This window comes from Eptesicus fuscus, chromosome 20 (assembly GCF_027574615.1).
Source record: "Eptesicus fuscus isolate TK198812 chromosome 20, DD_ASM_mEF_20220401, whole genome shotgun sequence".
Lineage (NCBI taxonomy): Eukaryota > Metazoa > Chordata > Mammalia > Chiroptera > Vespertilionidae > Eptesicus > Eptesicus fuscus.
The window spans coordinates 38,248,951-38,275,513 of record NC_072492.1 but is presented as its reverse complement, the minus strand read 5'-3'; the positions used below and the strand labels follow the sequence as shown (position 1 = coordinate 38,275,513).

General features: G+C 57.8%; 3 protein-coding genes across 4 annotated transcripts; 2 read left to right on the top strand and 1 right to left on the bottom strand.

Moving 5' to 3' along the window:
* The first annotated feature begins 796 nt into the window (after positions 1 to 796).
* Positions 797 to 11,737, top strand: RASL10B (RAS like family 10 member B). Of its 2 annotated transcripts, XM_054709456.1 has the most exons (5): positions 797 to 1,001; positions 2,382 to 2,448; positions 3,964 to 4,327; positions 8,653 to 8,777; positions 9,278 to 11,737. In XM_054709456.1, exons 3-5 carry the CDS (start codon positions 4,112 to 4,114, stop codon positions 9,546 to 9,548), a joined length of 612 nt encoding a protein of 203 aa, XP_054565431.1. In that variant the 5' UTR covers positions 797 to 1,001; positions 2,382 to 2,448; positions 3,964 to 4,111; the 3' UTR covers positions 9,549 to 11,737. The 2 variants fall into 2 exon arrangements, with proteins under 2 accessions (XP_054565431.1, XP_008151881.1); XM_008153659.3 differs by lacking the exon at positions 2,382 to 2,448.
* A 952-nt stretch (positions 11,738 to 12,689) lies between these two features.
* On the bottom strand, positions 12,690 to 20,064 carry GAS2L2 (growth arrest specific 2 like 2). The gene is made up of 6 exons (XM_008153658.3): positions 19,637 to 20,064; positions 18,012 to 18,253; positions 17,055 to 17,162; positions 15,852 to 15,948; positions 14,990 to 15,239; positions 12,690 to 14,211 (listed from the first exon to the last, which is right to left on the bottom strand). The coding sequence occupies exons 1-6, from the start codon at positions 20,019 to 20,021 to the stop codon at positions 12,690 to 12,692; spliced, it is 2,604 nt and encodes an 867-aa protein (XP_008151880.2). The 5' UTR covers positions 20,022 to 20,064.
* A 3,085-nt stretch (positions 20,065 to 23,149) lies between these two features.
* Positions 23,150 to 25,721, top strand: C20H17orf50 (chromosome 20 C17orf50 homolog). The gene is made up of 3 exons (XM_008153837.3): positions 23,150 to 23,254; positions 25,112 to 25,418; positions 25,496 to 25,721. Exons 1-3 carry the CDS (start codon positions 23,242 to 23,244, stop codon positions 25,719 to 25,721), a joined length of 546 nt encoding a protein of 181 aa, XP_008152059.2. The 5' UTR covers positions 23,150 to 23,241.
* Positions 25,722 to 26,563: the final 842 nt, after the last annotated feature.

The window sequence follows — 26,563 nt, the reverse complement described above, 5'->3', positions numbered from 1 at the left end:
CTCACTCTCAGGCCTCCTCTCCCACAACGTCCCCACCCCAAGTCCATTTCCGTCAAGGCTCCTTCCCTGAAGGTTGCCTCCACGGACTCCTCTAACTCGTTGGCCCACTCCCTCTGCCTTCCCTCCGCACCCTGACATGGCACACCGCATAGCCCAGCGTGGCTGCTTCTGGTCCCCGTTCCGAGCTCATCAGCGGCCGCCCAGCTAGGGACTCCCAATCTTTATATTCCACTTTTTGCCCTTCGGTAAGACAACTTAGCCTCTCAGCCTCAGGTAGCTCATCTGTAAAACAGGATAAACACTCTACTTCACAGAATTGTGAGGGTGACATTTGAGAATACCGCCAAAGCTCAGAGCATGCCGTCTGGCACATAGTAGGTGCACATACATGTTAGCTACTGATCATGACGCTGATAACGACTGTTCCAGAATAAATACGTGGGTGATTCTGCCCTCAACCCCTGGTATCTCCCGGTCTGGAGAGGAGAAGGAGGGTTGCAGAGGTCATTCAATGGAAGCAGAGCAGCTTTGCTCTGAGCAAGCCCAGCCTGGAGTGAAGCCAGGGGCATGAGGGCCTCCCTGGTCCCTTCTTCCCACCCCTCCAGGTTAGAGCTAAAAATACCGCAAGCAGAGTCCGAGTGGGTGAAGGTCGGGTCTGAGGAGGAAAAAATTCGACCTGGGTCGTCCAAGTGAATGTGTCAGGCTCAGGGACCCAGCGGAATGCCAGCCACTCACCGTCCCCCCGCCCGCCCCGCCCCGCCCCGCCCCGCGTCCCTCCTCCCTCCTTCCAGCGCTAGCGGGCGGCGCGCTCGGAGGGAGCAGGGGCTGGAGGTGCCTACCCTTTGGCGCCCGCACCTGCCCCCCGCGCCCGCCTCCGAGCCCGCCCCGACAGGGCAGCCGGGGCCCCCCTCCTCTCTCCCCCCGGGCCAGGGAGCCGGGGGCAGCGCCGGAGCCCGGGGGGAGCGCGGCCCCAGGGCTGGGGGCAGCTAAGACGGCCCCGGGTAAGCGGCGGGAGGCGGGGGACGCGGGCGGGTCAGGGGCCGGCTGGGTCGGGCGGGTGGGGGGGTGGCGCGGGGTCGGGGGGTAGGTGAAGGGGGTACGGCTGGGGCGACTGGTGCCTGGGCGAGGAGGGAGGAGGGGGCCGGCGGGCTGGCGGGGAAGCGGCGCGGGGCTGCCACGTGAGAGCTGGAGCTGGGGGTGCGGGGTGCCTGCAAGGTGCTGGAGGCGGAGATCAGGCTGGGCTCTAGCATTCCCCCCCAAAAAAACTCCTACCAATCAGGTCATGGGTAGCCCAGCATCCCTCAAAGCCCCCACCCACCCACTCGCACAGGAACGTGGTGGGGACAACAGCAGGCAGACGGTGACTCGGCCCACGGGACCCAAAAAGCCCGGTCCTCAGTCTGGGGCAGAGACTCCGGCACGCAAGCCCAGGGGAGAGGACAAGAGGCGGGCTTTGGCCCCTGTGTGAGTCCCCAGGCTCTTCCCGGCGAGCGCTGTCTGCAGACTCACTGCAGAGCGCAGGCCTTGGGGAGGGAGCGCTCAGGGGCTGGGCCCTGCCGCTCTGGACAGCCCCCCCTCACCCCCACCTGCTGGGGATGTTGGATTAGTAGACACTTAGACCCAGGACCCCTGCCTGGGAAGAAGGAGGGGGCACTGGTCACCCCTGAGCCAGGGACAGGGCCACCCTTGGGCCTGGTGAGTTCCAGGAGGCTGCCCCAGCCTAGGGGCCTCCCTTGCACTGCTTCCTGGCGCTAGCACTGTGACCCGCTTTTATTTCCCCGTTCTTCCCCCAAAGGACTGGTTTCTGGGCAGGAAGTGTGGTGTCCAGGAGGCTATGCAGGTAGGGGACATCCTGGGTACCTCTGCGTTGCCACCCCGAGAGAGGCAGAGGGCTCTTCTTGGATTCCTTGTCCTCTCTACCTGCCCTCGGATGTCCCCCTCCCCACCTGCCTGTCTGGTTATGTAATTAACCCAGCTGAGGTTCTCTGCCAAGCTGGCAGTGTCCGGGGATGCCGGAGGGGCCGAGGGCCTGCAGGGGTTTGTGGGGAGGAGGGACTGGTACTTACCCCAGTTGGGAGCCATAAGCACCTGTTGAGGAGAAGACACTACACGGGGCAGGAAGGCGATCAGGGTCCTACGCTTAGGTGACGGCTCAGCTGGCTCTGTGGTCACGTCCCTAAGTCTCGGGGGGTTGTTTTCGGTTCTTGTTTTTACCGTCAATAAAATGGGGGAAAGAATCACAAACACGCATATACACACAAAGCATGTTTGTCAACAACAGTGGATGGTGACCCATCCCAGGATTGCTTAGCGCTCCTAGCAACCTTAGATGGAGGTGCATAGCAATGGCCACTCTTCCCTGAACACCTGCTCTGTGCCAGGCACCTGGCTTTACCTGTACGACCACACCACACCCTGTGACGTTTCATGCCCAAGGTCACACTTGAGGTGAGTGGCAAAGCTGGGAATCCAACCCTGGTGTGTCTCACTCCAAATCCTGCCCTTTGTATACTACGCTGCCAGTACAAGGACTTAGTGGATTAGGTCCTCTGGACTAGGAAAGACTGCAGTCCATTCAGCTGTGAGCTGTGCATGTGTGGAGAGAGCATGCATCCACACAGAAAACATACATGCAGACTGAAAAGCACGGCCCTATCAAAATCCAGCAAACCCATCTCCCCTGGACCCCCTTTGCAGGCTCTGGTCTCATCCTTCCTAGGAATAGTCCCCAAACAGAATGTCTCAGGCAGGTAGCAGCTCCCTGGTCATCATCCTCCCCCCAAACCCCAATCCTAACCCCTAAAAGAGGGAAGGCACCTAGCTAGGAGATTTACATAGATCCGTGGTCGGCAAACTGTGGCTCGCAAGCCACATGCGGCTCTTTGGCCCCTTGAGTGTGGCTCTTCCACAAAATACCACGGCTTGGGCGAGTCTATTTTGAAGAAGTGGCGTTAGAAGTTTAAGTTTAAAAAATTTGGCTCTCAAAAGAAATTTCAATCGTCGTACTGTTGATATTTGGCTCTGTTGACTAATGAGTTTGCCGACCACTGACATAGATGTTCTCAGAAGTAGGGGCTATGGACCCATTTAATATATGTGCAGAGCGTGGCTCCGATTGGGCAGGTGATTTGCCCACGGACCCACAGCTAGAAAACATAGCTGTGGTTTATACCCAAGCTCTCAAGTCCCTGAAACTGAGCAAGCAAGGAGCTAATGAATCTGTGACAAGGTCCAACCTTGTAGCAGCCCGGTCCTGGCCGCTAGCACACCTGCTGTGTGCCAGGCCCTCTGAGCTCAGGGGGTTGCCAGAGAATCAGACACAACCCTTGGCCTGTAGGCATTTACCAGCTGGAATCCCTAAACTTGGAAGAAGTACTGCGACAGTGTAGCGAGGAGTAGCTGGCATCCTCTGCGCACATTTCTTACTCCCTCCGAGCCTTCTCTAACGTGGGAACCCCTGCCCTTAGGGATGTCGTATTCACTGAGGGTGTCCTGTGGGCACGCACGCTAACAGAGCAAGAGCTCAACAAGTGTTGCCCTCCAGAGCCAAGAGGCCATCTAGTCCAGGGGTCTCAATGGGGACATTTGGAAATGGGGGGTATTTTGGGTCGTCATGGTGACTGGAGGCTGCTGCAGCTGGCAGCTGGAGATGTGAAAGGACCTGCAGTGTGCCAGTCCTCCTGCCCAATGAAGAATTCTCCCTCTAAGAAATGCCAGGAGCGCCTCCACTGAGACACACTGGCCTGGGCTCACCCCTGCAGAGGAGACCCAGACCCGCCCCGGGCTCTGTGGGGCAGCTGGGCTCCGCTGCTCTGCAGCCTGCCTGGGACAGGAAAAAAACGAAGGAAGGATGGCAAGGATTTCAGTAGATAAGATAGGGGTTCTGGGCAAGGGAAGGCATTCTGAGTGGCTGAAACCGCTTCAGCAAAGACCCTAAAGCCAGCCCACCTCTTGTCTCCACAGTCCAGGTGGAGGCCGCAGAAGGGCCCAGGGCGGGCAGGGGCAGCAATGACTGGTCCTGACGGTGGCTGAGCCCCCAGCCCCTGGAATATGCAGCCCGGGGGAGCCCCAGGCAGCGGCGAGGACGCGGTGGCGGCGTGGGGCGAGAGGCATGGTCTCCACCTACCGGGTGGCCGTGCTGGGGGCGCGAGGCGTGGGCAAGAGTGCCATCGTGCGCCAGTTCCTGTACAACGAGTTCAGCGAGGTCTGCGTGCCCACCACCACCCGCCGCCTCTACCTGCCTGCTGTCGTCATGAACGGCCACGTGCACGACCTCCAGATCCTCGACTTCCCGCCCATCAGCGCCTTCCCTGTCAACACGCTGCAGGTAGGAGGGCCCACGAGGGTAGGGGGGCAGTGGAAGGGTAGGGGGGCAGTGGACTCCAACCCTCTCCAGCTCCACGCTGCACCATGGGCCACCAGGAATGCTTAGAGCCGTACCAGGAATCCATTGCATGCTGGTTTATTCTACAGATATTTGATGAGCTTTATTTATGATGTGTGCCAGGCTCTGTAGTGGGCACTGGGGTAGAAAGGCCAGTAGACGGACAGCAGAAGAAAAGGCCAAGACCTGGAGAAGGTGTGTTCTCAGAGACAGGTCTCTTGCCCAAGGGCTTTACTCCTGCTGGGCACCTTCCTACAGGGGTTGGATTCAGATGCCCCCAGTGCCGCGGCTTACAGTGCTCCTTCCCCAAGCCTGCAGGGACCAAGTCCTCCCTCCTTCTCTCTGCTTCTGGCTTCAGAGGGCGTGGGTGCCTGGGAGCTCTAGGACACTTTGCTCACGGAAGGCAGCCCCTCGGCAGAGGTTTTGCTCAGAAAGGATAGGCACAGTGGTGGAGACAGGAAGGCAGGGGCCATGGCTTGGCCAGTTGTAATTGTGCAAATACAGCTGGGGAGGGACTCAGGCTCAGCACTGTCTCAGCAACCCCGGGCAGGAGGCCTGGGCCCAACCTCATGGACCCTTGTTTCTGCCATCCCAGGTCGGGGGATCAGCCCCAAAGACAACAGCCTGGTTCAGGCATCCCGCCCCCTTGGGAGCAGCGAGGTCAGGGCAGTGGGTCAGGGTCTAGCTCTCCAAAGGAGACTTGAACCGTAGCCTGAGTCTCAGATCTCACTCCAGGCCGGCACATCAAGCTTTGTGTGTTTTTCACGTTTCGTTGTGTCCTTCATTTTAAGTTAATTTCAAGTTTGGCCTAGGTAAGACGCGGTTTAAAAGTTCCAACTTGGTGAAAAGGTACACCCCGAGAAATCTCAGTCCCACCTCTGCCCGCTTCACCCTGATTCTTGGCCCACTCTCTAAAGCCACTCTCCTTGTTTTGGGGATTTTTTATTCAGACTTCTAGTGTTTCTTGACACAAATAAGGAAATGTGTTCTTACTCCACTTCCTTTCTTAACATTTGAAAAACAACACTGTTCTGGACCTTGTGTTTTTGACTGAATGGTATAAGCTGGAGATCTTTCCATGTCAGTATCTAGGGGTCATCTCGTTCTTTTTTTATGACCACGCTGTAGTCCATTGGAGAGAGGTACTAGGCAGTTCCCCACTTGTTGGACAAGTGGGTTGTTTCCAACCTTTTGCTGGTTCAGAGAGTGCTGCGATGGGCAGCCTTGTACATAGCCATTTAGCACATAGGAGACATGCCCGTGGGGTGGATTTCTGGAGATGCATTGCTTAGATCAAGGGTGAACGCACCTGGAGTTTGGAAGGTGTCAGACTCCCCATCTGTAAACTTACATGAGCGCTGTTTCCCCCCAAGCCTTTTTTTGTTATTGATTTGGGAGAGAAAGAGGGAGATCAATTTATTGTTCCACTCACTGACGCATTCACTTGTTGCTTCTTGTATGTGCCCTGACCAGGGATCGAACCCGCAACCTTGGCGTATCAAGACGATGCTCTAACCAACTGAGCTACCCAGCCAGGGCTCCCCAAAGCCTTGCCATCAGAGTGTATTGTCTGACAATCGGATAGATGAGATTTGATAGTCTCTGTGTAGTTTTTATTTGCATCTCTGATTATGAGTGAAGTTGAGCATCTTTTCATACGTTTAAGGGCCTTTATATTTATTTTTCTGACAACTGTTAATGCCCTTTGCCCATCTTTCTATTGGATTGTTGGTCTTTTTCTTTCTGGTTGACCCTGAGTTTTGGGCTCTTTAGGATGTCCAAGACTTCACTCCTGGAGCACAAGTAACAAATATAAAACCCAAGTATCCTGCCCTGGCTGGTTTGGCTCAGTGGATAGAGCATCGTCCTGCGGACTGAGGGGTCCCGGGTTCGATTCCAGCCAGGGGCACATGCCTGGGTTGCAGGCTCAATCCCCAGTGGGGGATGTGCAGGAGGCAGCCAGTCGATGATTCTCTCTCATCATTGATGTTTCTGACTCTCTCTCCTTCTCCCTTCCTCTCTGAAATCAATAAAGAAATACATTAAAAAAACAAAAAACAAAAAAAACAAGTATCCTGATGGCACCACCTGACAATAGAACAAAAACACATTCCTTCCCAATTCCAGGTGAAATCAGCCCAGGAGAGTGGTGTTTCCTGGGTCTGAGCCTCAGTTGGCCCTCCCGCAGCCCCTCTCCTCCTTCCTATCAGAGAAGGAAGCTGAGGTTAGAAGGCTCAAGCAGCGAATGCACAGGTGAGGCCCAGGTGTTGAACCTCCCTCCCTCATCTCCCAGGTCCTTGGAACTGGACTCAGTTTCCATCGCTCCTTCTTGTGTTTTGACAGGGCCCCAAGATGGTCTTTGACCACCTGGAACCCTTCATAGAACAAGCTGGAAGGAAAGTTGAGCTTTCTTGTTCCCTCCCTTCAACCAGGGGCGAAGGGACAAGCCAGCCAGTCAGGAGCCTTCCTCCTCCCCCTTTTAGGAGCCTCCAGAGAGAAGTGGGTGGGAGGCAGCCTGGAGGCCCCCTTGAGGAGTCAGCATGTTGGGGAAGAGGTGGAAGAGGTGGGGCTGTCACCCTGGAAGGCTGGCAGCTGTTCCCTCTCCCCAGCCGAGAGCTGGGAGAGGGAGGGCACCTCTGTGCCCGTTTCCCCATTCCTCCCACTTGCCCCTAATCACTCCTCTGTGGGTTGGGGGAGGAACCATGTACAATGTGGGACCTAAGCTCCTGGAGCTCACTGTGTCCAGCGGAATGCTGTTTTCCCTGGCCCCGGAAGCCAGTTAATGGCTTCCTACAGTGTTAGCTTTGTCCTCCGTGTCTTCCCCCTGCACCCAAGTTAAAACTCAGCACAAAGAAAAGATGCCACATCATCTCCCTGGGGAAATCCACTGCCGCGGCCTCTAAGCTTTTGAGTTGGGAAAGTACCTTTCAGGCGTCAGACACAACTCTCCACCACCACCACCAAAGTCGTTTCCTTTTATTCCTTCTCTGAGGTGGAGAACCTGCCGTAGTCCTCCTTGATGCCTGGTCTTTGCCCCAGTTCAACTCACAAGCTGGCACAGGAGACATGCTGCACCTCCTTCTCATCTCTTCCTGGCCCCTCAAAGGAGAAGACCCTGGTTCCCCTCGGCCCGGAGGCCTCTACCTCCCCCGCTTCAGAGTCCATGCTCTTTCCACACACTGGCTGCCTTCAACTGCTCTTGCAATTGCCATCTGCTGGCAAGTTAATTAGCTAATTAATTCTTAAGGAACTTTCTCTTTAGCGCACTCAGACTTTCCATGGGTCTGTTCCTCTTGAGCTGCAGCCTCACCCTGAGAATTTGCCACAAACATTCAGGAAGTTCCGGCTCCCTGGGGCCCTGCTGTCCACCATGTATCCAGTCTCAGTCTTCTCAGACCTTCTCCTTCTGTCCACCGGCAGAGTGGAACCTACAGAAGGGGAACATCAGATAGCAATCTAAGGGCAGCCTGACAGACAGGAGTTGCGCTGATCCTAGTGTGGACTAAGTGGGGTTCAGGACCATGGAGAGCTCACCAGGTTAGGCAGTGCGCCCTTCAGGAGCCTGCTAGGAGCCAACACAGTGTGCAAGGTACTGAGTGGGGAGGAGGAGGAGTTACAGGAAAATGAGGATGGCTTGGTTCTGGTTCTCTCAGGAGCTCACAGAAGTGGGGGTCTGGCGATGAAACAGTTGTAACCAAGGTGTATACACACAGGAGATTAAGGGAGTAGCCCCTTGCTTGCAAGAAGGCTTCTTTGGAGGAGGAGGCATTTGAGCTAAGCCTTTGAAGTTAGAGACTATTTTGCTCAGCTGGCATGGCTCAGTGGCTGAGCCTCCACTTATGAACCAGGAGGTCATGGTTCGATTCCCCAGTCAGGGCACATGCTCGGGTTGTGGGCTTGATCCTTAGTGGAGGGCCATGCAGGAGGCGACCAATCAGTGATTCTCATCATTGATGTTTCTATCTCTCCTTCTCCCGTTCTCTCTGAAATCAATGTTTTTAAAAAGATAGAGACTATTTCAACAGCTCCCGATATGCACAGGGCCGTGTAGTGGTCCCCGAGGTCAGACAGTGTGACCTGCCCTATCCCAGCTTGGGGAGCACTGAGCTCCATTCGGCCCCGGCCCTGGCTTCCTGGGGAGAGGTGGGTGTGAAGGGCTTAGGGTGCAGTGGCAGGTGAGAGTGCTGTCCGTCTGTGGCTGGAGGTGGCTGGGGACAAGGGGAGGCCTCATGGCTGCTCTAACCTTGGCCCTAACTTGGGTGTTGCAGGAGTGGGCAGACGCCTGCTGCAGGGGACTCCGGAGTGTCCACGCCTACATCCTGGTCTACGACATCTGCTGCTTTGACAGTTTTGAGTACGTCAAGACCATCCGCCAGCAGATCCTAGAGACGAGGTGAGGGCCCAGGATACAGTCCATTGCCACCTCAGTGGTGCCCCAGTGCAGCCAGTCCCAGGGAAAGGGCGCATGGAGGGATGCAGATGAAGTCCCTCCAGGTCCCACACATCCAGTCAAACACACACACACACTCATGACATTTTGCTGTTCCCCATTTCTGTTAACTCATTCTGGGACCCTCACCATGGGGTGGCTAGTCTAATACGGTGGTTAGATCAGGGGCTCCGGGAACAAGACTGCCAGGGCCCCCCAGCTGCATGACCAGGTCAGTGAATGTGTAAGCCTCAGGTTCCTCATCTGTGAAATGGGGCTAACCCTGGTACCCACCTTTTGGATCAAGTGTGCAGATGAGAGAATGTAATGTAACTCCAGAGCTAAGCCCTGCGCCTGGGACAGACGTATGGTAGCACTATTATTGGCCAGGCACAGCCTGCCTTCATTGAAGTCCAGTGGCTGCGACCCTGGTGGAGTTCTGAGAGTCCCACCTCGCCCCCCAGGGTGATTGGCACCTCAGAGACGCCCATCATCATCGTGGGCAATAAGCGGGACCTGCAGCGCGGACGCGTGATCCCGCGCTGGAACGTGTCACACTTGGTGCGCAAGACCTGGAAGTGTGGCTACGTGGAGTGCTCCGCCAAGTACAACTGGCACATCCTGCTGCTCTTCAGCGAGCTGCTCAAGAGCGTCGGCTGCGCCCGCTGCAAACACGTGCACGCCGCCCTGCGCTTCCAGGGCGCGCTGCGCCGCAACCGCTGCGCCATCATGTGACCCGCGCGCCCACCCCGCCAGCCCCTGGGGCGCCCGAGGCTGCTGCCGGGGCCGCCGGGGCGGCTGCCGCCTGGGACTGCCCGGCCTGGGCAGCGAGTGGCAGGAAAAGAACGCTGACGGCCCGGGCCTGAACCGCCCCCGCAGCCACGCACCGCCCGGTGAGAGGCGGAGGGCGAGAGGGAGCCTCCCCAAAAACGGCCCAGTCCTCCCGTCTCTCCAATCTGTCTTCCTGGGACGGCTCCTTTCGGGCTGTAGTTAGCGCACTACCCAGCCTGGCCCCAAGGGGCGCCGCAGCCTTTTGGGATTGGGGTGCGCGCAGGAAATGGAGGGTGGGGATGGGGAGGTGTTGCCTTAGCCGGTCCCCCACCAGTCCTCTCCAGAGAGTGTGTCTGTCATTGCCCCGCGCCTTCCTCCCGTGCCCAGCCGTCTGCCCAGGTGTCTCTCGGTCTTACCCACTCTCTGGCCCCGCTCCCCGCCCCCCGCTCAGCTCACAGGGCTCTCATTTCTTCCACCCCCTGGTTGCAGATCCTGGTGCCGCCTCTGGCCGCCAGCACCACCGGCGCAGGACAGAGAGATGCGGGTGGTCCTAGGACCACGTTCGGTCCGGTCCGAGGGTTGAGGTCCCAGATTAGTCAAGGGGAGAAAGCTGAGCTCTGCCCTCTCCAGGGGGACCTCCCCAGCCAGCAGCCCCGAGCGAGACACAACAACCTACCTTCCAGCCTTAACTCGATGGTCCGTCCCTGCCGGGTGCCCCTCACCCCCTTACTGACCCCAAAGCCACATCACCCCCTGGGTTACAACTTTTTCCCCTGACGGAGTGTGGAGAGGGAATCCCCCAAAGGAGAGGTTTACTTCCATGATGCCAGGTTCCAGCCCCCTGTTCCTTCCTGCGTTGGGTGGTGTTAGATTGGGGGATGTTGGGTTTGGGGAGCTGTGGGGGGCAGGCTGGTTCCCAGGGTGGGGGTGGGGGCCCAGGTTGTGCCAGCGAGGGCTCTGCTTTTCCATCCACTCCAACCAGATGACCCTGCTTGAATCTCAGGTTACCCTGATTAATCTGGGGAGGGGGTAGAGGCAGAAAAAGAATTATGGGGACCCCTTGCTTGAGGGAGATATGCCCGCTTCCTCCCCGCCCCCCACTCCTGGATGGAGGCCCTCAGGATCTGCACTTCCTGTGCCAACACCAGTTGGCCCTATGCCCTGACTCACTCCACCCCGTTTTCTCCGGCTGCCTGGCCGGGTTTCTACCTCTCCTCACCAGAGCTGATCACTGTCAGTTTTGTATCGACTTAGAAATAACAAAAATAATGAAGGTCCCAGGAGCGGCCTGAGGGATTCCTGGGGGACTTGGAGGCCACAAAATGGTGCGTGTCCCCTGCCCCCCCAGGCCAGGTTCTCCTTGAGGCTGAGCCCTCAGCCCTGGGCTGATGGGAGGACAGCAAGGTTCCTTGTTAGAAGAGGGGCAGATAGAACATCTCAGCCTTGACCTGGCCCAGCTTTGTAGGATAGACCAGGAAATCAGGTAGCCCGGAGCGGTGATGGAGAGGAGTCTGGGGGAGGGGTTGTGGGTGGGGAGTTTATCATCCAGATCTAGTGTGAGAGGGAATCTATGAATTTCCCAGCTGATTCCCCCTCCACCCACCTGGGTAGCACAGCCCTACAATGTCCGCCCTGACCTGGGCGGTCCGGTGTCCCTGGTTCTAGTCCCTGTTGTGCGGCATGACTTGGGGCAAGTGACCTGCCCTCTGAGCCTCCCTCTGAAGCAGAGGAGGTGGCTCCCCTTCCCCACACCCTGAGTGGCTGGGAGGGTAGGAAGAGGGCCTGCCCCCTTCCTCCCTGCATCCTGCTCCCTGGTTCACCAGGGCGACAGGGTCAGGGATGGCAGCATCTCACCACCACCGTCGCCCCCAGCTCTGAGGCACCGGAAGTGGGGGTGGGGGACCCGGGCCTCTGGCTGCCCCTGTGGGAGCCATTGGAATGTATTGCCTGCCCGTCCCACCTCACCCCCTCCGCTCACCCAGGTCTTTGATTTCTATTTCCTCCACCCCCATTCTGAGTCTCTGTCCTTCTCCCTGCCTCCCCCCACCCACCCAGGGTTTCCCACCACAGGGTCTGGAAGTGTGCGTGACGCCCATTGCGCTGTGAACGGAAGTCAGATTAAAAATCAGGGAGTGTTTTCCCTCGTTTCTGTACCACGGTGTTGGCTCAGTTTCTGAGGGTGGAAAGGAAGGGGCTCCCTACAGAGCTCTGCTGGGCAAGGGTGATGGGGTGGCCTGAGTTTTGGGGCTCAGGACAACCAGAAGAACCAAGGAGAAGAGGAAGGGACTCCTCTCCTCTCCACCTACCCCTGAGCCTTCCCACTGACCAAAACCCTCCCGAGGGGAAGCACACCATCTCCCTCTGCCACACTCAGGACAACTTGCATAACTGGACTCAATCCCAGTTTCTGCCTCCGTGTCTGTCTCACTTCCGCTGAGCCTCTGTGATCCCTTTGTCATAACCTCACGGCTGTGGATATGTTAACCATCCCTCTTGACTCCAGGGCTCTCTCAGTCCCCAAGCCCCAGAGCGAAGCTTTGAAGGCTCCCAGGAGCCTGTGTTGGTGGCCGTTGCCCCTGTCCGTGGTGCTGACCCACCAGCCACCTCCAGGAGATGGGCTCTCTGGGGGCAAGGTTGGCTGAGCCTCAGGAGAGAAAGACCACCTGTCTCACCCCAGCTCCCTCCCTGATCCTCTTCCCTCCAGTGGGAGAATGTTTGAGGCTACACTTTCCTGCATCACTACAGCCCTAGAGAGAGTGACTCAAGCTGGAGACGCAAGGACAGACCCACCCGTGTTTAATAACTTACAAGAATTGTGCAAACAGTGGGCATGGCCTAAGGACAGGAGTTTGGGGAGCTGTTCTGGGGGAGGGTGATAATATATAGGGTGGCCCCACTGCCCCTATCCCAATTCTGGAGTTGGAATGGAGATGATGGGTTGTCCCATTTGCTAGTCTGAGCTGATTGATGCTCTATTTGTCTTCTGACCCCTCCTGGCCAAGGCCCTATATGGAGGTGAGGGACCCTTCCTTCTGTTCCTGCAGCTGGGATTCCAGTGGCTACCTGGGCGTTCATTTCACTGGCTCCGGGGTGAGGAGCCCCTCCCTAGACCCAGGACTCCTCCTCGGGTGGGAGTGGATCCAGCTGCTGAGGCCCCAGGCTCTCGGAATGTTGGGGTCTGCTCTCCAGTGGAATGGCTGGCCCTTTCTCCTCCTTTCCTTCCTCTTTCTCCCCTGCCCAGGCTCCATCCACCAGGGCTGCCTCCCCTCCCTTCCTACCCAGCGCTGACACTCTTTCCAGCCTGCCGCTTGGGGGCGCCCTGGCTGGACCCAAGCGGAGGTAGGCCAGGGGTTTAGGGATTCGCGAAGGCCGCTTCTCAGGCCTGTGGTCTCTCCGGGGCCGGATTCTGAGCCTCAGCTTCAGCTTGTAGATAGATGGTACTCTTTGGGGCTTCCGCAGTGTTCTCTTGCCCTTGCCTGGACATGCCTTGGCTTTGTCAGAATTTGGGTCCAAGGGCGAAGGTGTGGGGGCTCCCAGGCTGGCAAACACGGGAGGGGCTGAGCAGTCCTGCCCTCCTGGAGCTGGGACCTTCCTCATCCTGGTGTCCTTGGCACTCAGGGCTGCCTTTGTCCTTGGCCCACTCTCTCTGGCTCCCAGTTTCCCTTTTGGGCTTCCTGGGACTGTGGTAACTGCCAGCTTAGGGGAGCCTGGAGGGGCAGCCTTCCAGGCTCCCAGGTCCACTTTAATGAGGGGTGGGGGGCCCCGAGCCAGTTCTTGGATGACTTTGTCATAAGGACCCCCAGGCTCAGGCCACCGCCCGCCCAGGCTGGGGACGTAGACTCCACTGCGAGGGATGAGCCCAGGACCTGGACCCCGGGGGTGGGCAGTCCCCACCTCTAGCAGCTTCATGTTGGCCAAAAGCTCCTCCTCAAGGCCATGGCAGATGGCTGGCTTCTTGATCCCGCCCGGGGTCAGGGGCGTGTCCAGGCCCCGGGACTCTCCAGCTTCTGCTGTCACCCAGGTGTCCAGCTTCCGGACCCCTTGCCTTCCTTCCACAGAGCAGTCCCCATGACTGGACCCAGCCAGGACTCCAGGGGCGGCCCCTGGTGGTATGGAGCTTCTTTCCAGTTCTGTTGTGAGACGTCCACTTGCAGTACCCGGAAAGCTTCCTCCGGGAGTGGGAGGTCGGGCAGGGGCCAGCTGGGCAGCGACCTCGGTGGGTCCTTTAACAGGGGATGGAGAACGGACAGACCCTGGCTCCCTGAGCTGGGAGGAAGCATCACCCCGAGGCGGCTTCCTGGGGCCCATGGGCTTGGCTGACGAACTGGAGTAACGAGGCAGGGGAGATGGTCCTCTTGCTGGTGTCCCTTGCGCAGTAGCCTCAGGGGCTCGGAGTCTCTGCGGGGTGGAGGTCCTGGAATGGGTTCCCCAGCTATCTGTCTCCTCTTGAACCCAAGATGTAGGAGTCCTTCCCCTGGAGAGTTCAGGGGGGTGTCTGTCCTCCCTCTTCCCTGAGGAGGTGCACTGTGGGTCTCGGCCCCTGGGGGTGGGTGAGGATTGGGGGCTGGGTGAGCTGTCCCCAGCTGGCAGCTGCCTCTGAGGTGGGGTGGGCGGCTTCTCCTGGCACCTGAAAGGGAGAAGCATAAGGCTGGCAGGGCCACCTAATCCAGCCCCCTGGCTCTGGGAAGGGATGGCCTTTCCACAACCAGAACTCCAAGGGGGCCAGACTTCATGTGGAAGGAAACAGATGTTCCCTCTCCCTCTGTGTCTGTCCAAGGGTATTCCTATGGCAGTGGTCGGCAAACTGCGGCTCACGAGCCACATGCGGCTCTTTGGCCCCTTGAGTGTGGCTCTTCCACAAAATGCCACGGCCTGGGCGAGTCTATTTTGAAGAAGTGGCGTTAGAAGAAGTTTAAGTTTAAAAATTTGGCTCTCAAAAGAAATTTCAATCGTTGTACTGTGGATATTTGGCTCTGTTGACTAATGAGTTTGCCGACCACTGCCTTCATGGCAAATACTGTTTAACTTTACTCTCCATCATTCCCTTGTAGCCGGTAGAAAGCCGCCTGGTCTGCACCCTGGGTTACTTCAAACCCAGCAACTACAGGTCACCAGCCTTGGGTGGCAGGGGAGTCGTAGTGACTGCTCTACCATGAAATGGCAGAAAGGCCTTGCATAAGCCTGTTCCTTTTATGGGCCTCAGCTTCCTCATCTGTGAAATGGGAGCACATGAAGTAACTAGATAATCCCAACGGTATTGGGTGCTTTTTTTGGTTCTGAACACCAGAGTTCTTGTTGGGGTACGGGTACTGCCAGGAGACTCATTCCCTTTATCTCGGGGTGGGGTGGCCTCTGAGAATGTGGGCTCCCAAGAAGAAAGAGGCCCTGCCGTCCCTCCCCTGTACCTTAGGAGTGGTGTTGTCTCTCTGAGGACCCCTGCCCCTGCTCCCCATTCACTGCGAGGTGTGGGGGAGGAGGCGGGGGGCCTCAGCTTCCGGCCTGAAGCGGTGTATGTCTTCCAGTCCACGGGGGGCAGTGGGCTCTGAGAGCGGCTGACGGTCATCGTGGGCTGTGGCCGCCAGGGCTCATCATGCACCCTCACTTCGTGCTGCACCGGCGGGACTGGGGGCTTCAGGACGCTGCCTGGCTTGTGTGCTACCAGCACAGCCCCCCAGAGAGGAGAGGAGGAAAGGATGAAATTCCTGCTGCTGGCTCCCGCCACAGCTGTTCCACACTCCTCGCCCCGCATTAGAGACAGTGGGACCTACAGGGACAGGGACGGCACCAGTGCCAGAATGTTCTTACAGGGGCTTGGGGGCTGAAATCTGGTGCGAGGGCTCAGCAGGGGACTTATTTAAAGCTGCATTTGTATTGCAGGTTCACATATTTTACTTAGAATGAATGCTTATTAGGGGGGCTCGAGGTGCTGGTGGAGATTACTGGAGGGCTAAAGACCCCTCCAGGTCATGCTTGGTGCCACCTCTGTGGACATCACAGGCAGACCTAAGCCCTGCCAAGATGCCCCCTGACCAAATGCTGATTCTCTGTGTTTGGCGTCATCTTGTGGCTAGAATTGGTATTGCACCCTGCCTGCTCCGCTTTCTTTCTAGAGCTGAGGGGGCACCACACCTGTCCCTTCTATAGCATCTTCTTTTCTCCAAATCCCCCACCTCCACCCCACACACCTCTCGCCCCTGGAGTTCATACCTACCGCCCACTTCCAGCCTCCCAACCCAGAGCGCAGGGAGGGGACTCCCAGGGACTCACAGAGGGATGTACACCGGCAGGGGTCGTGTTTGTCCAGATAATGGCCCAGTGTGTCCCAGCCGCCCCCGACACGCACCATCACGTGGTTCCGGAGGACCTGCAAGGGGGGCGGGGGGGGGCAAGTATAAGGTAGAGGGCAAAACGGAGAGTGTGCCCTCTTTCTGGGCCAGCCTGCAGGCTCCCAGCACACACCCCACCCATGTACACATGCAAATAGTCCCTTGTAGTTGGGCGTGTGCACATTTTGCCACCGGAGTCTCCTCTGTGATGGGCGTCAGATAACACATGTTGTCAAGGATGGAAGCGGGTCAAACAGAAAGCTGTCCCACAATGAAACCAGGCTTCGCACAAGCATTGTGCCGTCTGGCCGCAGAGCCCTCTCCTCTCCCTTCACGGTAAGGGGGTCCCCCCGCGCATGCTTGTGTTAGAAACGGGGTCCTGGCTCTGCAGTGTGTGTGTCAAAGAATCCGGGGGACCCTCTGCCCCACTCCACTGGGTCACAGTCTCTCTAGGCCTCCATTTCCTCAGTTGAAAAGCGGGGCCTCAATCCCTTGCCCCAACCACCTTCACAGGGCTTTTGGCTCCGGTCTGGGTGAGGGCTTAGGGAGCTGGCTCTGTCCCCAGCTGTCGCCTGTGCCCTGAAGGGCTTGGCCATGTCCCTGAGCTGCGGGCCACTCCCCTGGGTACAGACTGTTTCTGCAGAGGAACAGCCAGGTATGGAGCGTGGGGGAGGTGGCGGGAGGCACATTTCAGCTTGTACTACGGCTCAGAGTGCAGGATGTACCAAGCCAGGCATCTGAGGGGTGAGCTATGAGGTCCCCGTGGCTGGGCCTTGCACTGGACACAAACTTGGGGTTCTCAAGCCCCTGGCTCTGACCAAGCCTCTGGATGGAGTGGAGGTGATAGAAGTTGGGAGGACCCTTCACACCTCACCTCTGCCTGGGGACCCCTCAGAATCAGGCTACGTTGGAGGCAGATGGTGGGGGTGGTCCTGGCTGCCCTAATGGAAGCAGGGGATAGGCTTGCCAACTTTGTGAGGCGTCTTCTGGAATTTTTCCAGCGAGAGAAAGCAAGCCTCAAGACCTGGTACGTTGGGATGAATGGTGACTTCCTATTCTAGCCCTCAGGCCTGGGCAGGGTCCCATGGAAGGAAATCCTAGTCTGCTGACCCTGGGGCCCTCCCACCTCAGTCCCAACACTTACCCGGATAAAGATGAGGGTGTTGGAGTCCCCCACACGGTACTTCCCCTCGGACACCTTGACCATGGAGAACTGAACTGGGCACGTGCAGTGGCTCACGAGGCTCTGAACCTGTGGGCGGTGGGCATGGGCTCAGCCCTCCTTCTGCACATGTGCCCAAGCTCCCCACCGCCCATGCCAAGCCAAGCCCAATGGGGGGCCTTCCCCTCCCCAGAGCCAGCCCAAGGCTTCTGCTGAGGTCAGGGCTGGGGGCTGAGAAGTGAGTAGGGAAGACTTTTAATGACTCAGCGAGAACAAGCCGGTCACCTACGGCCCAGCGCCCACGGAGTCAGCTGATGGCGGGGGGGAGTGGAAGGGTGAAGAAGGTGGGTCTTGGAATCTGACAGGCTCTGGCAGGGTCAGAGTCCTGCCTCCACTGTGTCATGGGCTCTGGCCAGTTAAGGAACCTCCCCGACCCCAATTCCTCGGTGGTAGAACGGGGTTAATCACAGTAAGAGCTAACTCCTATGGCAGGCGCCCTCTGCCAGACACTGTCCTGAACCCGTCGTCTCTAATACTCATGTCAGTCATAGGAGCCAGGTACCGTTACTACCCCACGCTGCAGGAAGGGAACGCAGGCACAGAGAGGTTCCATACTTTGCCCAAAGTCACACAGCTGCAGAGCAGCGGATCTCAGGCTTGATCCCAGGTGTCAGAGATGGTGCCAGGGACTGTGTTCTTAAAAACTATCTCACAGGGGTCAAATGAGCGAGGTGCAGAATACTGGATTTATTATAAAAACGTAAGTGAGGCTTAGCTACTACTATCTGTGATTAGGATTGAGGCTTAAAACCACTCTGTGGATTAGTGTGGGCTGGGAACTGGAGTTCAAAAAGGGGGTGGCCCAGAGGGGACGGGAGGGGGAGGGGGAGGGCGGGGCAAAGGAAGGCGGGGCCTCGAGGGCGAGTCCGGACCCCTCACCACCCGGTCCAGGTTGCGGAAGTGGCAGGGCCTGCGCCTGGGCGGCGCGGGCGGCGGGGGGTCGGGCGGGGGCAGGGCCAGCTCCAGCCGCAGCTCCTCGTCGATCTCCTCCTCCAGCTGCACCAGGGTGGGCGCCGCCACCCCGAAGCGCCAGGCCCGGCGGCCCAGCTCCAGCAAACACAGCACCACGTTCTTCACGTTCTTGCGCAGCACCAAGTCCTCCGTCTCGAACATCAGCACCTCTGACAAGCGGGGAGAGGCGGGGGACAGGGGAGTTAGGCAGCCTGAGCCCCTGCTGGCCTTTCCGGAGCCAAGCGGTGGGGAGTCTGAGTCCGAGGATCTCAAATGAAACCAGCCCCTGCGAAGGGTCTGGGCAGGATGGCTCGGGCCCTGAGTGCAGACAAGGTGGCTCATCCCACAGGAGAGGGCAGGTTGGGGGTGGGAAGAAGTGACACAGCCAAGCAAAGGAACCTGGGGCCTGGCTGTGAGACGGTGAGTCCAGAAGCAACAATCGGTTTGTTCTGCTTCCTCCTCTCACCTCCAGTAGCCTCCAGGCATCTCCTCCTCTCACCTCCAGGCCTCTCCTCCTCCACCTCCAGCCCAGGTATCCGGAGGCAGGGCTGAGTATGGGGGCTGGGAGCCTGACCGCCAGGGATCCTTGACGCTCCCACCCGCCAGCTGTGTGACCTTGGGCCAGTCCCTGAGCCCTCAGTCTTCTCTTCTGTAAAATGGGGATGTAGTCTCTTTCATGGGATTGCTGTGTTTGCAGACAAAGTCCAGCACATAGTAAGTGCTCAGTAAAACACTAGCCTTGATCGCCCCTCCAACCCTGCCCCTCACTGCCTTGCCACCAGCCAGTAGCCTAACCTAACCCTCCCCTCTGCCTCACACCCACCGCCTCTGGCCTGGAGGTTGGCACAACATCCAGCTCCCTCCTGCTGCTGAGTCCCAGGCCCAGGAGGTGAGGGACCCTGACACTCACTCCCCGGAGCTCACAAGCCCCAGCACGACCGGCCCCTCCCTAACGTCCAGTGCTTCCTCCACTGTTTTCTCAGCACCTCACCCCAGCCCTGGCCCTCACCCACAGCAGCTTCTCCCAGTCACCAAACAGTGCTGCCCCCGCTGGTCCCTGCTTAGAATTCCCTGTCCCCCAGACTTCATGCCTCAAGACTCAGCTCAGGTTTCCTTCTTCGATGCGGCCTCTCTCTGCCCCCACCTTCCACCTCATCAGGGAGCTGTTTCCTCCCAGGCTCTGACACACCTCTCCTGAGCTTTTATCACAATGGGCTGTAATTCATGCATCTGCTCCCTCATCCGTCTCCATTCCTAGACCCTGAACTCCTTGGAACTGGGGATCAGAGCGCTCAGTCCTCGGTGCTTCACCCAGAGGAGATAGGTATTCAACGTGTGTTGGTTGAATGAATGAATCATTCAGTGAACACCTTTCTTTATTGAGGATTTACTGTGAGGTGGGGAAACGGAAGGATGAAAAGGGATGAGCTGGCCCAAGGCAAATCTGGAAGGAGGACCCTGGCTTTTGACCCTCAGTGCAGCCTGGGCCTCAGGGAGGAGGTGGACGCCCAGCCAGGTAAGGGTCTGGGGAAGGGGAGGGCCAGGGTGGGTACCTTGGATGCCCATCTCCTTGCGACACCACTGGATGAAGTTGGAGACGTTGTCCCGGGCCTGGAAGGTGCCTGGCTGGGCAGCCCCATTGCAGGACACCCCGGCCCGAGGCACGGGAATCCTTGGGGCTCGGGCAGGTGCCGCAGCCAGGAAGGCCAGGGCAGCCTCGGTGATGGCGTTGGCGTGCCGGCACAGCACCAGGCCCGTCTCCAGCACCTGCAGGAAGTTGGCAGCACTGATGTCCAGCCCGTAGAGATCCCGGAGCCACTCGGCCAGGTCCTCCTTCATGGCTTCCAGGTACTGCTCGCTGGACTTAAAGGGCCGGACGCTGCGCACCGGAGGCCCCGGGGTCCCAGGCCTCCTCCTGCGTCCCCCAGGCCGGGACATGGCTTGACCCTCAGCGGAGGAGGAGGTGGGCACCTCTTCTCTCCTGCTGCTTTGTCGTCACTCCTGCCCCCTGCTGTGTCGTGGCTGGTTCTCCCTGACTCCGGCTTCCCCTTCTGCCCCCTGAGAGCCTCGGATTTCAGGTTCTGCCACTTGCCACTGGATTCAGCCGCCTCCACCAGGCTGGCCAGGTCCCGCCCCCTCCCCACATTCCTCAGTCCCTGCCAGAACGGTCCCTACTTGGTGGCCCTGCAGCAACCTTACTCTTTGGCTGCCCAGTGGACCCAGAGTTTGCCACCTGCCAGGACAGATGGAAGTGAGGACACTCCTGTCTCCCCTCCAGGGCTGGGCAGGTCCCGCTGGCTGCTTCCCACCCCCCACCGCCAGCCGGACCTCAGTGGAGCCTGGCGTGGCCTCTCCACTCTCCTCTCCTCTCCTCTCCTCTCCTTGGAGACAGCGGCTGCTACAAACACTCCTTGTTAACTCTTCCTGGCAGACAAGGACTGCCCTGCAGAGCCCGCCCTGGAGCTGGAACAGGGAGGAAACGTGGGGTTGAACACGGTGGAGGCTTCTGGGGCAGGGGGGGCAGGGAAGCAGGGCAGGGGGTGCTGTGGTGGTTAGTGAGCACTGGAGGATCGGGATGAATAAAAAGTGACAGAGTCTAAAGACACGAGTCTGCCCTGGACCCTCTGTTAAAGCCCTCTGTAACCTTCATATGCCACCTAGCCTCTCTGTGCCTTAGTTTGCCCAAGTGTAAAATGGGAATGCTACTGTCTACCTCTCTGGGGTGTGGCGAGGGTGAGGAATAGAGGTATAATGTATGTGCAAAGTATCAGACTGTAAGAACACACACGCTCGGGACAGGGTGGGTCCCAGCTCTCGGTGATTCTCCCAGCATCCTTGTCTACACACCATGACCCCCGCCCCCTTTCTTTTGAGAATCTGCACGTCCCTAACGCTACCCACACGATTCCTCCACAGTGGGCCATCGCTCATAGTTCCTCACCCAGGGCCACAGCAATGCATTCATTCAACAAGTATGTCTTGAGTACCTACTGTGTGCCAGACACTATTAGAGGCCTAAATGTAGAGCAATCAATGAGACCCCTGACTCGATGGAGGCTGCTTGCATGTAATGGGTGCTGGTTGACAAATAGCAAACAAATAAATCTGTAGTGAGTCAGATGGTGCTGAACACCAGGGAGAAAACTAAAGGACTAAAGAGATGGGTGTGTGTGGAATGTTATATAAGGTGGTCGGGCAAGGCCTCACTGATGTGATGATATTGAACGGAGACCTGAGAGAAGTAAGGGAGCAGGACCTGCAGGTCTCTGGGGGCAGGGTACTCGGCAGAGGGAACAGCCAGTGTAAAAGCTCTGGCAGCCTGGCCTGCCTGGCTCAGTAGCTGAGCATCGACCTATGAACCAGAAGGTCACTGGTTCGATTCCCAGTCAGGGCACATGCCCGGGTTACTGGCTTGATCCCCAGTAGGGGGCCTGCAGGAGGCAGCCAATCAGTGCTTCTCTCTCATCATTGATGTTTCTTTCTCTCTCTCCCTCTCCCTTCCTCTCTGAAATCAATAAAAATATGTTTTTTAAAAAAGACTTATTATTCTCAATAAAGGTAATGTCAAACTGGATGGCCATTTAAGCATGAAAGTGATAAAGAATTTTTTAAAAATAAAAAATAGCCCTAACCGGTTTGGCTCAGTGGATAGAGCGTCGGCCTGCGGACTCAAGGGTCCCAGGTTCGAGTCAAGGGCATGTACCTTGGTTGCGGGCACATCCCCGGTAGGGGGTGTGCAGGAGGCAGCTGATCGATGTCTCTCTTTCATCGATGTTTCTAACTCTTCTATCCCTCTCCCTTCCTCTCTGTAAAAAATCAATAAAATCTATTTTAAAAAAATAAAAAATAAAGAAAGGCATCAAGGCATGATGGCTGTACCCAAGAAAACTGGAGCAGCAGGAGGCCTAGTTCCTCGCTTATATGATCCTCTCAGCGGGGTTGGATGTCCCCATGCCAGGCCGCTGGGTTTCCCTGAGCTGAGGCAGTGAGCTGGCAGTGGGTGGAGTGGGGTGCGGGGCTGAGGAAGGATAGGGATAGAACAGAGGGGAGGGGAGAAAATAGTGATACAGATAAGCAATGCTCTACGTGGTTTCTGTGGGCCAGGGAAAGTGGTACTGTACCACAACCTCTGCTTTACAGAGGAAGAGGCTGAGGGTCAGGGAGATAACATGCTGAAGACCAGACACCTTTTTAAAAAAATATATTTTTATTGATTTCAGAGAGCAAAGAGAGATAGAAACATCAATGATAAGACCGAATCATTGATTGGCTGCCTCCTGCATGCCCCCTACTGGGGATCAAACCCACAACCCCGGCATGTGCCCTTGACCAGAATCGAACTGGGACCCTTCAGTCCGCAGGCCTGTCCACTGAGCCAAACCGGCTAGGGCCAGACACCTTTTATATTTATGTGCTAGAGCCCTAGCCCCGTGGTCGGCAAACTGCGGCTTGCGAGCCACATGTGGCTCTTTGGCCCCTTGAGTGTGGCTCTTCCACAAAATACCACGGCCTGGGCGAGTCTATTTTGAAGAAGTGGCGTTAGAAGAAGTTTAAGTTTAAAAAATTTGGCTCTCAAAAGAAATTTCAATCGTTGTACTGGATATTTGGCTCTGTTGACTAATGAGTTTGCCGACCACTGCCCTAGCCTGTTTGGCTCAGTAGATAGAGCATCGGCCTGTGGACCAAAGGGTCCCAGGTTCAATCCGGTCAAGGGCATGCACCTTGGTTGCAGGCTCCTTGGACCCTGGCCCTGGTCAGAGGCAACCAATCGATGTGTTTCTCCCACATCGATGTTTCTCTCTGTCTTTCCTTCTCTCCTCCATTCTCCCTAAAAAATCAATGGGAAAATATCCTCAGGTGAGGATTAACAAAAAATCAAATAAATACATGTATGTCAGGAGCTAGGTTTGAACCCACCCTATACTGTCTTCTAATAATGCCCTTTCAGGAGGAAGGGAGGGGGTATCTGGGTTCGAGTGCTTTTGGAGGCCGGGAAAAGGCAGATTCCTGAGTGGAACCCTCTGGGCAGGTGAGGTTCTAGCCCCGCCCAGGTGACCCAACTGAAGCCCTAGAGACCAGACCAAGATCTGTGGGGTCTGCTACTTCCTCTTATCCTAGGCTCTGATCAGGAGAAGGAGGCAGCATAGCCTTGGGAAGGATGGATAAGGACGGTAAGTGGGGCTGGAGGCAGGGAGGGGCCAGAGGACAGGGTCTCTTGACTACAGGGTGGACCAACCAGCTCATCGCCATGGTAACCCCAGAGTAGAAGTGCAGTCTTTTTAAGATTATACCCATCCACGTAGAAGCCCTCTCCTTTCTGTTTCCTGAATATTCTTGATATCTGCTCCCTCTTCCTTACCTCCTGCGATTCGGACTTTTGTCTTCTCTGGCCCGGACCACAGTGGGTCTTCCTGTCAGAGGAAACATCCTACAACACAGCTCTGCGCGTGTCCCTGCATCGGAACACTCAGTGGCTCCCACTGCGGCCTTTGGTGTTTAGTGGGCACTGTGGGGTGGGGATGAAACGGACACAGTGAGGGAGTCCAAACACATGAATTTAGCTCTGGACCCTTTGCTAAATGCCTCTGTGAACTTCATAGGCTACCAAAGTCCAAACTCCATGGCCCGGCACCCAAAGTCCCAACCTTTCTCTCCAATTCCCCCTCCTCCTGCGAAGTCCCCCGCACCCCTCTCTGGCTGTGCAGTGGGTCTGGCCTCTCACAACCACAAAGCTCCAAGCACTGGCAGAACCCTTGAAGCAACTTTTCTTGGAAGGTTTCCAAAAATCTTCGATGAAATTCGCAGGCCCCTCTGAGGGGGTTGTGAAGATGAAGGGACACGATGATGTATGAAGAGAGTCTAGGGGGGTGATTGCATGTAATTGGTGCTTAAGACATGTGAGCTAGAATGCTAATTTTATTATGATTCCCCTTTGTCTCCAACCTCTTTAGGTTAGGCAGGGATCAATGGCAAATTTTCTTCACCTTTCCAGGGCAAACCCCCAACGTTGTGCCTTCTCTGTCACCCTCCCCCTTCTTTCCATCTCAAGGCTAGCTCCCAGGTCTGGCTGACAGCAGGGCACAGGAGGGTGCTGGGCTGGTGTTTGCTGCTGAGGCTGGACACCTCCCAGTCACGCAGGTGGTTACTTTCCCCGTTAGCCCAGGAACTTCCTGCCTGCAGGGGCTTAGAGCCGTGGGATTTATGCCCCGAACAAAGACATCAATCAGCAAGAGGGGTCAGTGGCAGCTGAATCTGGCTGGCAATTGGGGTCATGCCTGGAAGGAGAGAGAGACCCTTTTTCCTAACTGGGCTGCCCATTGGAGGCACCTTTTTCTAACCAACGAGGTGCTTGGTGCTCACTGCCCACCCAACCCTCCACAGGTGATGCTGGGCTTCCTTAAGGCAAGGCCCCCTTTGAAGAAGGAGGTCCCATCTAGAAAACAAAACAAACCACCACGTGTTAGGATTCTGGCCAGTACACAATGTTTATTTTTATTTTTTATTTTTTTTAAGGTGGGGCGAGTATAGGTGTTTACCTACATCACCATCTTGACACGATGTTTATTGACCGCCACAGACCAGGACCCACCCTAGAGCCGGTTAGAAAGAAGGGGATGAGCCCTCATTGGTTCCAGGTTCGAAACTCTCATTGCTGCCTCCCGTGCATTGCTTCCCGCTGGCCAAGCTCAGCGATCTCATACCTGCCTCACCACAACCCCTGAAATAGGCACTACTTTCCCCATCTCACAGGCGAGCAAAGGGAACTAGACAGAAGCAGCGTGACTTGTCTCAATCCCAGGAAGTGCAGAAACCTGGGAAATCAGGGTGGGGTGGGGGGGTGCAGCCAGGCAGCCCCCTGGCCTGGCCCGGGAAATCCTGGACGCTATAACTTTCTCTTGGAGGCCTGTTGGCCCCCACGGACGCACCATCCTTGAGGAGCTTTTTGGGGTGGGGGTGGGGGGTGGAGGGGGGAAAGAGTCGGGTTGTGAGCACAGTCAGGGTGCGACCTTCTCTCCGCCCGCCCGCAGGCGTGAAGACCCCCTTGTGGAAGAAGGAGCCGGAGGAGCCGGGGGTCCGGGATGAGGAGGCAGAGGAGGAGGGGTCGGAGGAGGAAGACGAGGGGAGGCAGCCGCCGGAGAGTGCGGCCGAGGGCGAGGCGGAGTGCCGGGAGGCGGAGGACGCCGAGGGCCGCGAGCGGGGAACCGTGTCCTACAGCCCGCTGCGCCAGGAGCCCAGCGCCCAGCAGGTGGCGCTGCTGCGGCGCGCGGACAGCGGCTTCTGGAGCTGGTTCCTGCCCTTGGCCTTGCTCCGCGGCCCCGCCGCCCTGGCGGACAGGTGAGGGAGGGCGCGCCCCGGGACCCGGGCGGGAGGGGCCGGCGCGGTGCGCTGAGCGTCCGGGTGCCGGTCCGCAGGAGGCGGAACCTCCCGGAGGAGCCGTGCGTGCTGCAGACCCAGCGGCCGCCACCGAGCGGCGGGGGTTGTGAGCTCTGCGAGATCCTTTTTTGCAAGAAATGCAGGGACCTGCACAGCAACCCGGCTTACGTAGCGCACTGCATTCTGGAGCACCCGGATCTGGGTGAGGCGCGGGCTTCGGGCGGGGCGGGGGTCGCCGGGGGGCCCCCGGAGCGCCCCCACTGAAAGCCTCTGTGCCCCCCATTCTCTCCTGGCCCCCGACTCCCCGCAACGTTCTCCTGTCCCTGACGCTGAGCGCTCTCAGCACATCCCAGAGCTGCCCCTTCTCAGAGCCGCTCTCCCAGAGCGCCCCCCTCAGGCAAGCAGGCCCCGTCGATGTGACGGTGCCACCAGTCATCTGTCGCCCACCCAATGCAGAGCCCAAGGTCACCTGGAGCTCCATTCCTCCCATAGCGCCCCTGGGGGTCCCCATCCCCTGGCATCCCCCAGTGCCTACTGGCCACCTGACTCGCGGTCCCTGGCAGAGCCTCACATTCATCTCTTGGGTATTTCAGGTCCTTCTGGCATCGCCCCCTAGAGAACATGACCTCTGGGTTCCCTCACCCCTCTGAGGAACCTGCTCTTTCCCTCAAATCACTCAATAAAGCTGCAAGCAGAGTGTCAGTGCCTTGAGGCGGGGGCGAGGCGGCCCTGGTGAGGATGATGAGGTTGACCCGCCTTCCCTCCTGTAGACGTTCAAGCCAGAGGGAAAAGGGCAGGCCTGGAGCCTCCTCCCTCCGCCTCCCCAAGGGCTGGGCGGAGCAAACCCAGGCATCCAAGGGCAGTCAAAGGTCATTTTCCCCACTGCGCAGAGGAAAACATGAAGGCACAGGGCCAGGAATGCCCGTGGGAAGCTGAGGGCTGAACTTTGCCAAACCATTCTCCCGGTCCCCCAAGCCCCGGTCTGGCTGAGGTCAATGTGCTGAGGTCAAGGTGGGTGCAAATGAGGCACCGGCAGGGGGGAGGGGGGAGGGTCTGAGAGCCAGAGGCTAGGGCCCTGAGACTGGCGGAGGCAGAAGGCAGAGTGC

Excerpts from the sequence above, each read along its gene's own strand:
- RASL10B (XM_008153659.3), top strand. The coding sequence starts at position 4,112 with ATGGTCTCCACCTACCGGGTGGCCGTGCTGGGGGCGCGAGGCGTGGGC. Across the intron at positions 4,328-8,652 it reads TCCCTGTCAACACGCTGCAG|GAGTGGGCAGACGCCTGCTG; the intron begins GTAGGAGGGCCC and ends TGGGTGTTGCAG. Across the intron at positions 8,778-9,277 it reads CAGCAGATCCTAGAGACGAG|GGTGATTGGCACCTCAGAGA; the intron begins GTGAGGGCCCAG and ends CTCGCCCCCCAG.
- GAS2L2 (XM_008153658.3), bottom strand. The coding sequence starts at position 20,021 with ATGTCCCGGCCTGGGGGACGCAGGAGGAGGCCTGGGACCCCGGGGCCT. Across the intron at positions 17,163-18,011 it reads TCCGCAACCTGGACCGGGTG|GTTCAGAGCCTCGTGAGCCA; the intron begins GTGAGGGGTCCG and ends CACCGCCCACAG. Across the intron at positions 14,212-14,989 it reads GAGACAACACCACTCCTAAG|GTGCCAGGAGAAGCCGCCCA; the intron begins GTACAGGGGAGG and ends TCTCCCTTTCAG.
- C20H17orf50 (XM_008153837.3), top strand. Across the intron at positions 25,419-25,495 it reads CCCGCCGCCCTGGCGGACAG|GAGGCGGAACCTCCCGGAGG; the intron begins GTGAGGGAGGGC and ends GCCGGTCCGCAG.